Here is a 12,586-nt window from a genome sequence, read left to right as displayed (position 1 = left end):
TCATTTCAGGGACAGGAAGAAGTTGTAAACATGGAATTCCTTGGCTGCTGCTCCTGGTGGTTGCAGATCTTCAACTTTTGACCCGGGTGGTTGTTGCTTGTCGCTGACGTGGGCGAGGGTTGGTGCCACCATCAGGAGATGACTGAAGTGCCTTTGTTTGGGATGAGTTGGCCAATTCCCACCATCTCCTTGTCATCCTTCATGTCCTCCCCTGGTCAGGCTCTTGTGTGTCCTCATGGCCCTGAGATTTGGGGTGAAACCCCTTTATTTTTCTGGTTTAGAGAAAGGTTCTCGTTGGACGTGGTTTGGGTTCTCCTCTGTTGACATCGCTTTTCGTGGGGGCCTTCCCGTGGGATACGGTTTGGATTCGTGTCTGTTGACATCCCATTTTGGGGGGGACTTCCCTCCAGACAAACAGGGACCTGTTTGTGAAGCACAAACAGCAAATCTCTCCAAAAATTTAAACGGAATGAATAAAATGGACTTGGGAGGGACGGGGTGTGCAAGCATGGAAAGCTTCAAGTGGAACTGAAATCTTGGATTTGCAGCTGCTCTTCTGTGGGATAATTATATTTGTGATACTTTCCTACTTTACTTTTTTACTTTATTTTAAGTGTGTGTAGTGCATTCAGGTTAGTATTATTCAGTTTATCCTCAGATTTGTTGTGATTTTCGGAGTGTCAGAAGGTCCTATAAAGTCAAACTGTGAATGGGAACCCCACACTACCAGGATTTTTGGGTGTAATATGTGAGTTTCTGCTTTTTTAGGGATCCAAGTGCAGAACCTTCAAAAATTAAATTTGTTTTTATTAAGTTGTGTAATTTGCCAGATATCTGTCTGTTGTAAACCTGTGGCTTGGGGTAAAAAAATACAAGAAATAAACCTTCTAAAGTAACTGGCTCCAATCTAGATTAATGGTATTTTTGACTGTCTGATTTAAATATTGTTTTGACTTTTACTTCAGTCACCAAGATGTTGCTAAGTGAGATTATGGGGTTTTTTTCAAGAATTAAAAGAGCAGAAAGTAGAGATCCTGGAGGATGTCTTACATATGCTCTTCCATTCTTACAGGAGTGTTCAGTATATATTAAAAAGTAACTGTACACTAAATTTATCAGGTTCTAGAGGTGGAAGATTAACTCTGATTCTCAGTTTTGAATGGACATTTTACAGAAGAGTTAAAAGTAATTTTCTGTGCAGTGTTAACTTAAAATGGTGTAGTCAGGAATTTATTTTATTTTCATATCTAAGACCATTTCGAAGCTTTATCCTGTTATCAGAGGCACAATAATTCACACCAAAAAAAGGAGTTTTCCTATATCTCATCATTATATATATGTAATTTCATCATTTCATATATAACATCATTATTGTTCTGGAGGAAAACACCAGTGGCCTGGCAGTGGGTATTTCACCCCTTTTAAAGTCATAATAATTATCCTATATACAGCCTTTCTCCTGTATAGCTGTTTGAATAGTATTTTGACTTCTTTATTGAATGTATTTGTGTATAATCAGTGTAAGATGACTTTTGATTTCATCCCATGCAGTTCTGTTGCCCTGACAGGGCTGAGTCAATGATCCAGTGTAATTTTCAATGTTTTATTTTCTTTTTTCTTGTCATAGTTATTTTTAAGAAAGCCCAAATCAATGATCTTAGTTCATCTGCTGTTTTCTACTGCTTATATTTCCTTGCAGGGTTTTGCTTGTAAAGGAAATGGGGATTTCCCTTCCTTGGTCAGGTGCTTGGCTGTTTAACACCTTCCTTCTAAATTTAATCTTTACCAATAATTCTGCTTTGAGATTGCAGCTGCTGTTTGTTTGCAGGGAGGCACAAACACAGAGGGCAGGGAATCCCAGAATCATCAAGGTTGGAAGGGACCTTCAGGATCATCCAATCCCACCAGAATCCCCCCTAATCCATGTCCCAAAAGAGGAGTTGCTGAGACTGGGCACTGCCTCTGCTTTTCTTTTGGCACAGTTAGTCAGAAAGTTGCTGGGAGCAGCCCTGAGAGGCACAGCTTGGGTGTTTTTCTGGCTTTTTGTGGAATCCACACACAAAATTCCTATGTTTGAAAATAGCCCCTGTCAAATTCTGCTCATGACACGTAGTCGGAGGTGTGAGAAAAGGATTCGAGTGATGGGTTGGGTTGGGTTGGAAGGGACCTTAAAGATCATCCAGATCCAACCCCCTGCCATGGGCAGGGACACCTTCCACTAGCCCAGGTTGCTCCAAGCCCCGTCCAACCTGGCCTTGGACACTTCCAGGGATCCAGGAGCAGCCACAGCTTCTCTGGGAAACCTGTGCCAGGGCCTCCCCACCCTCACAGCCAAGAATTTCTTCCTAATATCCCATCTAAACCTACTATCATTGAATTTGAAGCCATTCCCCTTGTCCTGTCACTCCATGCCCTCATGAAAAGCCCCTCTCAGCCCTCCTGAAAGTTAATCTTTCCCACCAGGATGCTTTCTGGGTTCCCTGTCTCTCAAAACTTCGGCGTACGAAAAAACCGCCGAGCTCCGCGAGCCGGGACACGGAGGGAAATCCTCTCGAACCATTCAAAACCTCACCTTGTCTTTGCAGGAGGAGAGACTTCAGCATGCAAACCTTCATCTGTTCGGCTTGCACCATCGTTTTCATTCCATGCTGCTGGCCTTCAGATGGCTGGACAGATGTCCCACTCCCATCAGCAGTACAGTGACCGGCGGCCGCAGAACATCAGTGACCAGCAGGTTTCTGCCTTATCCTACGCTGAGCAGCTCGAGCAGCCACTCCCACTGACAAACCAGGTGAGGGGCACACAAAGGTCCTTCAGGTGTCATGAGTTCCTCTGAATAACAGCCATGGAATCACAGGATGGCTTGGCTTGGAAGGGATCTGAAAGATCGTCCAGTGCCACCCCCTGCCACGGGCAGGGACACCTTCCACTAGACCAGGTTGCTCCAACCTGTCCTTGGACACTTCCAGGGATCCAGGGGCAGCCACAGCTTCTCTGGGAATTCTATCCCAGCCCCTCCCCACCCTCACAGCCAAGAATTCCTTCCCAATATCCCACCTAACCCTGCCCTCCTTCAGCTTAAGGCCATTCCTCCTTGTCCTGTCACTCCAAGTCCCTCTCCAGTTTAATGTGTTTTACAACCATAAACTACATTTATTTTTTTTTAAATGCTTTGTTGTTTTGTTTATTTTTTGAACTGAATAAATCCTGACTCTTTAAGGATGGGTAGACAAATAAGTTCCTTGAAGTTGTTTTTAAACATCTGGTACATATTTATTGTGATTCTTCTACTTAGACAATATTTCCTCTTATTTTAAGAAAATGCTACAAGTGCAGAGTTCTAAAGGGAGTTTAATAATAGTGGGGTTTTTTAATTTTGATGCTGCTTGTTAGAATATAATTACTTTGTTACTTGTTCTCATGGACAGTGTTTTAATGCAGTGCCACTGCTTGGTGTATTTGGAGTAGAGAGGTTTGCACAAAAATATATTATTAGGCAGACACACTTTTTCCTTTTTTTTTTTTTTTTTAAAGCAACATCTAAAGCTGTGCTATCATTGAGGTTTTACTACTACTGATTTACTACTTACTGTTGCAAGGGGGTAAAATGGCCACAGGGATTAGGATGCTGCTGCTTTTGAGCTGTCAGGATCAGCCTTTCTTCTGTCCTGCCTTTGAGTTGCCAGAGCTGAAAGAGCTCCCTAACCCACAGTGCCAGTAGCCACAGGAGCTGCTGTAACTCTGGATAAGTGGGAATCCTGTTATTTTTTAAAAATGGCACAGCCCAGTTGTAGAGACACGAGCACAGATTGGTCCCAAAGCTTAAAATCCAGAAGTCCACAATTTGGGGCAGACCGTGAGGCAAGTTTCACGTGAGGATGAAGTTTTTTGTTGCTGCCAGATTCAGGTCTGTTCTTGTGTTCAAGATGTCTTGAACAGGTGGAGGAATCTCCAGGAGCATCAAAGAGATTCTCTGATGCTGTAGGAAGACACTTATGTGGGGAGAGGAATGGATTAGAGAGGATGGGAATGGTCAAACCAAGTGCCAGGATGTTGGATACCAGGCTTTGGAGATCTCTGATGGCAAGGTCTCCACAAAGAATGGCAGAGGGAAGGGAGCTGGCAAAGGATGTTTGCATTTTGGTGAGAGCAAATCAGTAGGAAGAGTAAATCTGCTCCTATAAACAGTGTTTAGCTTGAGGATCTACAAAGGTATTTTATGTGACTTGTTTTAGGTTAAAGGTGCCCCCAAACCTCCTCAGTGAGGTTGGTCAGTCAAGGAGAAAAGTTGCTGGTTCCTTGAACATTTCAAGGCACTTCAGGGCCACAACCAGGCACCTCCTGTGTGAGCTTTAGTGACATCAGTGCTTGGTTGGTTGTGTTTTCAAGCCAAACTCAGGGAATTTTAGGTTGTGTGGATGTTATCCATGTGAGGAAACGATCAGCTGGACACCTTGGTGATGACAGTGGAGCTGTCTCTGCACCACTAACTCTATTTTATAGAATCAGTTCTTAGTTTTCCAGCTCCATCTTGGCTTTTTCTGCATTGTAGCTTCTGTTTTCCTATTTTACTGTAATTGTCTCCTTGAAGTCTTTGTTGTCCTGTGCCCAAGCAGCTCAGAATTGTCACTTCTTTATCCTTTCAGCACCCTTGGCTTTCACGGTGGACAGCTCATTGAAGTCTTCTGACTACTTGTCCTTTGTCCTCCTCTGAGTTCTTGTGCTTCTTGTCCCACCAGGAGTTCTCCAGAGCAGGTTCCTGGTTGGAGTGGAGGTTCTGTAGGAGCCTCCTGGGGAGTCTCAGTGGCTTTTTGTCTTTGCATTGATCTGATCTGCACAACCCAATCCAGCTGAGATCTTCATGCTGGTGGGTCAGATCATCTCCTCTAGACCTAAACAAACTCCTTGTTCTTTCTCTTAGAGTTGCCCTTTTCCAGCTCTAGTTCATCTTGATTCAAACTCTTATTGTTTTTTTCTCCTAAAAGATGTGACTTTCTGTGGGTGAGGGCACTGAGTGTCACATCCAGTTCTTCCTGGGACACCTCCAGGGATGGGGACTCCACCACCTCTCTGGGCAGCCCCTGCCAAGACCTGACCACCCTTTCCAGCAACAAATTCCTCCTGATGTCCAACCTGAGCCTCCCCTGGCACAGCTGGAGGCCGTTCCCTCTCCTCCTGTCCCTTGTTCCCTGGCAGCAGAGCCTGACCCCCCCTGGCCCCCCTTCTTGTCAGGGACTTGCAGAGCCAGAAGGTCCCCCCTGAGCCTCCTTTTTTCCAATTCTGCTTCTGATCCTTAAGAAGATCCTGTTTTTAACATGCAGCAAAAGGCTGAATGTCTGTTGGAGAAGATTTGACTGATCTGACACGGCCATAAAAACAGGAGGAGGGAAAAGGTAACTCTGGCAGATACAGGGAGTTTAATTCTTAAAGGGTAGATCCTTTTAGTGCAGTGGCTCACATCCAGTCAAACAGATGAGAATTAGGTCTAAACAGACAAGGATTAGATCTCCAAGCTTTGTTTTCCTGGTTTTTCCCAACACCAGGATCATCAGCAGGCTGGACAGTGGGCTCAGCTTGGCTGCTCCAGCTTTCCACAGCCTAAAAGGAACTTATTCGGTGCCCTAAAAGTGATTTCTTTGGGTGCAAGTGTCCACCAGTTGGTTACTAACGAGTTACCAACCCCTTTGCTCCTGAGAGGGCCCATTCCCTGGGGATTGAGCAGCCAGGGCACTCAAGGAAAGCAGGAGTTTCCCGGGAAGCTGCGGGTAAGGAGAGTCTTTCCCGAGCTCCAACCCCCCTCTGGTGGCCGAAGGGCCGCGGTGCTTCTGCTGGGAAAGCCAACCCTCTCCCAGATCCCATCCTTTCCAGAAACTCCCTCTGTTAAATAACTGCCTTGTTACTTTTCCAGGTTATTTTTGTGTCTTTCTTTTTACTTCAACGGACTCTTTTTTAATTGAGGATATTTTCTGGTTCAGGTTCCTCCAGTGATTTTAATTCATAAGCAGAGAATGGGGAAGCCTTGAATGGGAATTTATTCCTTTTATTCCTGCTCTGTCCTGCTTGGATTTTGATTTTATTGGCTTGCAGGCCATCCTGCTATTTTAGGAATCAAAAAATTGTAAAAAACGTAAAATTTTTTACAATGTAAATATTGCACTGTTAGAAAACAGTAACAACAATTCATATTAAAATATATAAAAATATATATATATACATATAAACCTTTAAAATTACCCTTAACATTTTATTTATATAATCTTCTCTTGCACCTCTTGCTTTCTGGCTGTGCTCCCCAAACCATCATAGACAAGGCTCAAATAATAGGAAGATACTCCAAAACCAGCCACTTTTCACTCATTTATGAGGGTTTTAATTACAGTTAAAACCTTCCAGCTCTTTCCTTTTTAACTTTTTCCTTCAGGAGTTGGTCTTTAGGCTTTCTTTTCCCAAAAAGTGCCAGGTTCTGCTCTTGGTGTGGGGTCTCACTCTGTGCTGAGAGCCAGAACCAGCTTCAGGGAGCTGTAGGAGCAGCAGAGTTGGGATCTGTGGGATTTTTCTCCTTTAACAATCACAAACTCCTCTTTCTTTGTCCATTTCTAACTGGTTGCATCTTGTGAGTTCAACATAACCCGATGGTAAAAGAAGATAAGAAGCTTAAAAGTTAAAGTCACAACTTTAAACAAGTGGTTTTTTTTTTGCTCTGCACTAACATTTTGTCTCCATCATTTTGTCTCCATCCTGGGTAGCTCAGATGGCCTGAAATTGTTTTCAGTGAAGTACAGAAAGATCAGAAAATGACTTTACCTGCTCAGGAAGTTGAGGTGAACTCACAGGCAGATTTTGGTAACAAATTCCAACAGTTCAGCTTTCAGGAAGCACCTGGAATTGGAAGGTCAGGCTGATGCTGAACACTTTTATCTCTGTTTGTCTAAGATCACTTAGCACCTGCATAATTCCTGTTTTTTACTGACCAGATCGTGGCCAGAGATTTTATTGATCACAACTAGATCAGGGCCAAGTTCATGCCTTAATTCAAATCCTTAATTCAGTTAAAAATCCTTAATTCAGTTATTTCCACTACCTGATAAACATTATATTAGTGGGGGACTTCACCAGACTCTGTCCTGAGTGTGAACATGTCAATTAAACAAGTCATCACAACTGGAATTCTTGCTAAAAATTGCCTTTATACTCTAAAATCTTCATTATTTATTTTGTTCATTATTTATTCCATTTGTAAAACGGAACATGGACTTTACAGAAGCTGAATTTATCTTTTATTCCCTTTTCTTAATCAACGTGGATGGTGGTGGATCTTTCTTTTAAAAAAAAAAATAAATCTGAATTGAAGCATCTTGTGAACAGAATATATATTTCCATAATCAAAATAAAAGGCATTTAATAAGGAAATCTTATTTTATTTTATTATTTTATTTTATTTTTATTATTATTATTTTAGATAATAAAAATTATGGCCAAAGAGAGGGAATTTTGTTTTCTCTTCCTTTATTCATCAAACCCAAAGACTGTGCTGGTTCAAATAACACACCTGAGTTAAAATCACAGTTTCCTTAAAACATGGCTTGTCTCAGGTGTGTTGAGTATCAGTGGGGCTCTTGGTTGCCTTTTTTATGGGTGTTTATTGACACATATAACTGAAATTAAAATAATTCTTATCTCTCAGACAGAAATTCCAGCATCTCTTTGATTTGGGAATGTTCTCAGGAAGATTTGGGGGCTGTTTCCAGGAAGATCTGAGGTTGCAGTGTTGCTCTCTGGCCACCAGATAGAGACTGAAGCTCGTGAAAGAGGAGTTTTCTTTCTCTTTCCTCTCTTTTTTCATCTCTTTTCCCCTTTCCTTTGGTGGTTGAGGATTCTCTGAAGCCCAGGCAGGAATCAGTGTCACCCCATCAGTAAAGGATTGGAGGGTGTTGTTGTATAAAATGGATAATGAGCACTTTGCTCCACAGTTTTCCATCACCAGGAAGGAGAGAGGGAGCAGGAATCCCTCTTGGAAAGAGAAGAGAACGTTACAAATGTTAAAACATAAAAGGAGGAGGGGAAAAAAACCCCCTCAATTCTTTCTCTTCTCCCACCCAAAACTTTCTGAACCCAGGAGAGCAAAGTAGAACCTGTTAAGAAGTTCCTGAAGGTTCAAAGTGAGGCCTCGGGAATGTGGGACTGTCCAAATCCACACTGGAAAACACAAGTTTTAAATAAGGGACTGACTGCAAGAACCAGAGGAGTAGCCTTCAGAATTTTAATTAATTATTATTTAATTATTTACAATAATTAAATAATAATAGTTAGGGAACAGCAGCAAATCAGATTATATTTTTTTTTTTTAACCAACCTGCTGATTTCAGAGTAGAAATCAGATTTATTTTTGAAGTAAGCAAGGAAATTTGACTTATAAATTAGAAAATAAACATGAGGACATGTCCTACAAATTCCCTTTCCAGATTAGAGGAATGCTATATGTGAATAGTTGATCTGAACTATGGAATTCTTGAAGTGGAAAACTCAGAGTCCCTGTGCTGCTCATCCAGCCCTGGACAGAGAGTGGGCCCTGCTGATATTCCTGTACCACAGCCTGGGTTTTACCAGCAAAATCTACCAGTGTTCTTGTGCTCCAGTTGAGAAATTTTAAGGAAATACTTGGATTTGGGAAGCCTGGAGCAGTGCCAGCTGGGATTAGGATGTGCTGCTGCTCCGTTTTTAACGGGGTTGTGGGAGGGAACCAAAGGAGCTCCTATTTAAGTGTGGTTTGTTTAATGCTCCACATTTGTTTGGCAGCTGAAAGGAAGCAACAGAAAAATGTTTTGTAAATGCCAAATAGTTTGTTTAGGAAACTTTCAGGCAGTTTCCTGATGTTTACAAAGTTTTATTGCTTGTAATAAAAGAGAATTAATGTCTTTCCCTCTGTCCATGTGCTCCGTGCACCCACTGGAGCTGGGATTTCTGGGGTGGTTCCTTGGGTACCTGAGGGCAGGTCCAGTTTCAGAAGCACAAACTTTTATAATTTCTTTTTTGTGAGACCTTTTTTGGGTCACTGCAGTGTGATTTTTTAAAAAAAAAAATTGTTTTGTCGTGCACTCTTTGCACAGCAACTATTCTAATATTTATTATAATATTTAGTAGTTTAATACTAAATATTGTATTATATAATTTAGTAGTATAATACTGAATATTATAGAAGGCAATATGATAGAATATAATAACATTTAGTATTTATTATTCAGTAACATTCAAGTAGTATTAATTAATTAATTTAATATTTACTAATTATTATCATTAATAATTATTATTACTTATTAATAAAGTAATACTTTATTAATAAAGTATATTAATAAAATATATTAATAAAAGATGGAGGAGCAGTTCCACTTCTCCAGGTCATTTATTAGTTCAATTCTCCTGTGGAGATGCTGAAGGGATGGAGCATCTCTGGGAGCAGGAAAGGCTGAGGGAGCTGGGGCTGTTCAGCCTCCAGAGCAGACACTGAGAGGGGACCTCCCCCAGGGTCTGGCAGAGGATGGACCAGGACTTGGACTCTGATCCTTCCAACTCAGCTGAAGCTGAACAGGAGCCAGAGTGTGCCCAGGGGGACAAGAGGGCCAATGGATCCTGGCCTGGCTCAGGAACAGGGTGGCCAACAGGGCCAAGGAAGTGATTCCTGCCCTGGACTCAGCGCTGGTGAGGCCACCCCTGGAGTGCTGTGTCCAGGTCTGGGCCCTCAGCTCAGGGAGGACATGGAGGGGCTGGAGCAGGGCCAGAGGAGAGCAACGAGGCTGGGGAAGGGACTGGAGCACAAGTGCTGGGAGGAGAGGCTGAGGGAGCTGGGGGGGCTCAGCCTGGAGAAGAGGAGGCTCAGGGGAGACCTCCTCACTCTCTGCAACTCCCTGCCAGGAGGGGGGAGCCAGGGGGGGTTGGTCTCTTTTCCCAGGCAACCATCAGCAAGACAAGAGGGCTGGGTCTGCAGCTGTGCCAGGGGAGGGTTAGGTTGGAGATTAGGAAGAATTTCTTTGCAGAGAGGGTGCTCAGCCATTGGAATGGGCTGCCCAGGGAGGGGGTGGATTCTCCATCCCTGGAGGTGTTTAAGGACAGACTGGATGTGGCATCAGTGCCATGGGCTGGGAACCACGGCGGGGTTGGATCAAGGGTTGGACTTGATGATCTCGGAGGTCCCTTCCAACCCAGCTGATTCTATGATTCTATGATCCTGTGATTCTGTGATTTCTTGCAGTGACTGTATCACTAAATTCCTATTTTTTCCCCCTCATTTCTTATTCCAGAGGCGGATGCCCCAAACTTTCCGTGATCCAGCCACTGCTCCACTGAGGAAACTCTCCGTAGATTTGATCAAAACATACAAGCATATTAATGAGGTAACGGCTCCTTGGTGGGCACTGAGGGCAGGGCTTTGTTACAGCACATAATTAATGTATTTCCTACAAATAATATCATGAAAGGATCACAAAAATCAAGTTTTCTCTCAGTTGTTCCTGTTGAGGTCATTGATGTCCTGCTCCAGCACAGGACATCTTTTATCCTGGAATTTATTTTCTCTTGTTTTCTAAACAAATGTTTTGCATGATAAAAGAAGTATGAGGGGCACAAACACACTTTGAGCTATAAAACTTTATGAATGTGTCTGAGGACTTCTAAGGAAAATTGTTTTATATTTTACATACATATTTTCCCTAAATTATGTCATTAAATCTTATTGGCAAATGTAAAATATAGAATCGTTGTTAATACAAGCAGGCATCAATTAATTTTGGCAGTTGAAGGGATTTCAGTGACTTCCTTGGAATTCTTGTGGAAAGCTCCAGCTGATAATTCTTATTTCCAGGCTCCTTAGCATTTTTAATTTTGCTGTGTACTTATGGTTCTGTTCTTCTTGCACCTGTGAGCTCCAGGGATCAGAACATTAATTGAGATCTGCTCAATTATTCCTCAAGACTTTGCTTTGGAATAAAGATTTGGCTTCAAACAGAGCAATAACAGAGGGTGACTTGGATTTCCACTGCTCCAAGTTGCATTTTAAACCACAGGGTGATTAATAAAAGTTGATTTTGCTCTTGATTGAACTGACAACTCTAAAAACTGCTCTTAACCAACCCCCTTTTCACCTCCAGGTTTACTATGCAAAAAAAAAACGGCGGCATCAGCAGGGCCAAGGAGATGATTCCAGTCACAAAAAGGAGAGGAAGGTTTACAACGATGGATATGATGATGACAACTACGATTATATTGTGAAAAATGGGGAGAAGTGGATGGATCGTTATGAAATCGACTCTTTAATAGGCAAAGGATCCTTTGGACAGGTAAATATATCATTTTATATATATATATATGATTTATATGAATCATAATTATGTTTAATTTGAGGTGCTATTCCTGTTTAATTTAAATGAAAACTGATTTTTCTCAGTGCTGTTTTACTGAGGCACTCAGGACACTCATATTTTGTGGTGTTTCAGGCAACATTTGAATGTATTTTATTTTGTAGCTCTGGTAAAGCATTTTACAGTGAGAAATCCTCAACCTTTTGCCATCAGCTGTTTGGCTTAGCTTTTAAAATTAAAACAATAAACCAGTCCTAGAGATCACCTGCTATAAATGTTATTAGTAGCATTTATTTGGACTGTTGGTAGCCAAACCTCAAGAAAAAGGCTGAAAGGAGGATAGAGCTTTTCTTTTTTGGTTGTTTTTTTTTTTAGTTTTCCTCAGATTTTGCCAGTCCTTTTAGGGTGTTGGTTTAGGTGATTTGATGATTTTATTTCCCAGTCTTTTACAGTGTTGGTTTAGGTGATTGGAAAATTTTATTTATTTATGAAATAATAAATGCTTATTGTCTATTGGATAATTTTATTTGTATTTATCATATGTATTTTTATTGACATATTTATTCCTGTAAAGTGCCCTCACAGCAGTAAATGTCACACACTCGGTTGTGGCTCTGTTGTGGTATGGAGAGAAGAAATCAAATTAAAAAGGACAAAACTTCTGGAAAAGTTTTCCTGAATGTAGAAAAGTGAGTTTTACTGTGTTTTGAAAACTGGAGAGCTTTTCCTGATGGATTTGGCTGCTCTGTTGCAGGTTGTCAAGGCCTATGACCGAATGGAGCAGGAGTGGGTGGCCATCAAAATCATCAAAAACAAGAAGGCTTTCTTAAACCAGGCCCAGATTGAAGTGAGACTGCTTGAGCTTATGAACAAACATGACACTGAGATGAAGTACTACATAGGTATTTCAATAATTATTCTCCCATTTTTATCTTATTCTTAATATAGGACATTTTCCCATACAACAAGGGTGCTCCTGGTCCTAAAGAAATACCGAGAAAACAACACACTTTTAAAATTATTCCTATGATTTCGTGCAGATTTTCCAGTTTGCTTTGTGACAGCCAGAATTAAAATATGGAAAACGATTTGTTACTTTGCAGTGTTGGGATTTTCTGCAGAGTTTTCTTTTTTCCAGTTAAGGACACCTGAAGAAGTTGCCATGGACCTGTGATGATCTGTGGTGGTTTTCATCATTTTCACTCTTTGAATATATCTCAAATTATCTCACAACT

At 41.6% G+C, this 12,586-nt stretch overlaps 1 protein-coding gene across 2 annotated transcripts in view; it reads left to right on the top strand.

Moving 5' to 3' along the window:
* Positions 1 to 12,586, top strand: part of DYRK1A (dual specificity tyrosine phosphorylation regulated kinase 1A) — a 68,766-nt gene that overhangs the window by 48,135 nt on the left and 8,045 nt on the right. For both annotated transcript variants that reach the window (XM_039387314.1, XM_039387313.1), the window contains exons 3-6: positions 2,586 to 2,791; positions 10,296 to 10,388; positions 11,142 to 11,330; positions 12,106 to 12,253. In XM_039387314.1, coding sequence (XP_039243248.1) covers positions 2,586 to 2,791; positions 10,296 to 10,388; positions 11,142 to 11,330; positions 12,106 to 12,253 — 636 coding nt within the window. The remainder of the gene's footprint in view (positions 1 to 2,585; positions 2,792 to 10,295; positions 10,389 to 11,141; positions 11,331 to 12,105; positions 12,254 to 12,586) is intronic.

Source organism: Pipra filicauda, unplaced genomic scaffold (assembly GCF_003945595.2).
Source record: "Pipra filicauda isolate LSUMZ 115617 unplaced genomic scaffold, ASM394559v2 scaffold552_size545530_pilon, whole genome shotgun sequence".
NCBI classification, from domain to species: domain Eukaryota; kingdom Metazoa; phylum Chordata; class Aves; order Passeriformes; family Pipridae; genus Pipra; species Pipra filicauda.
This window is presented reverse-complemented; position numbering and strand designations above follow the sequence as displayed.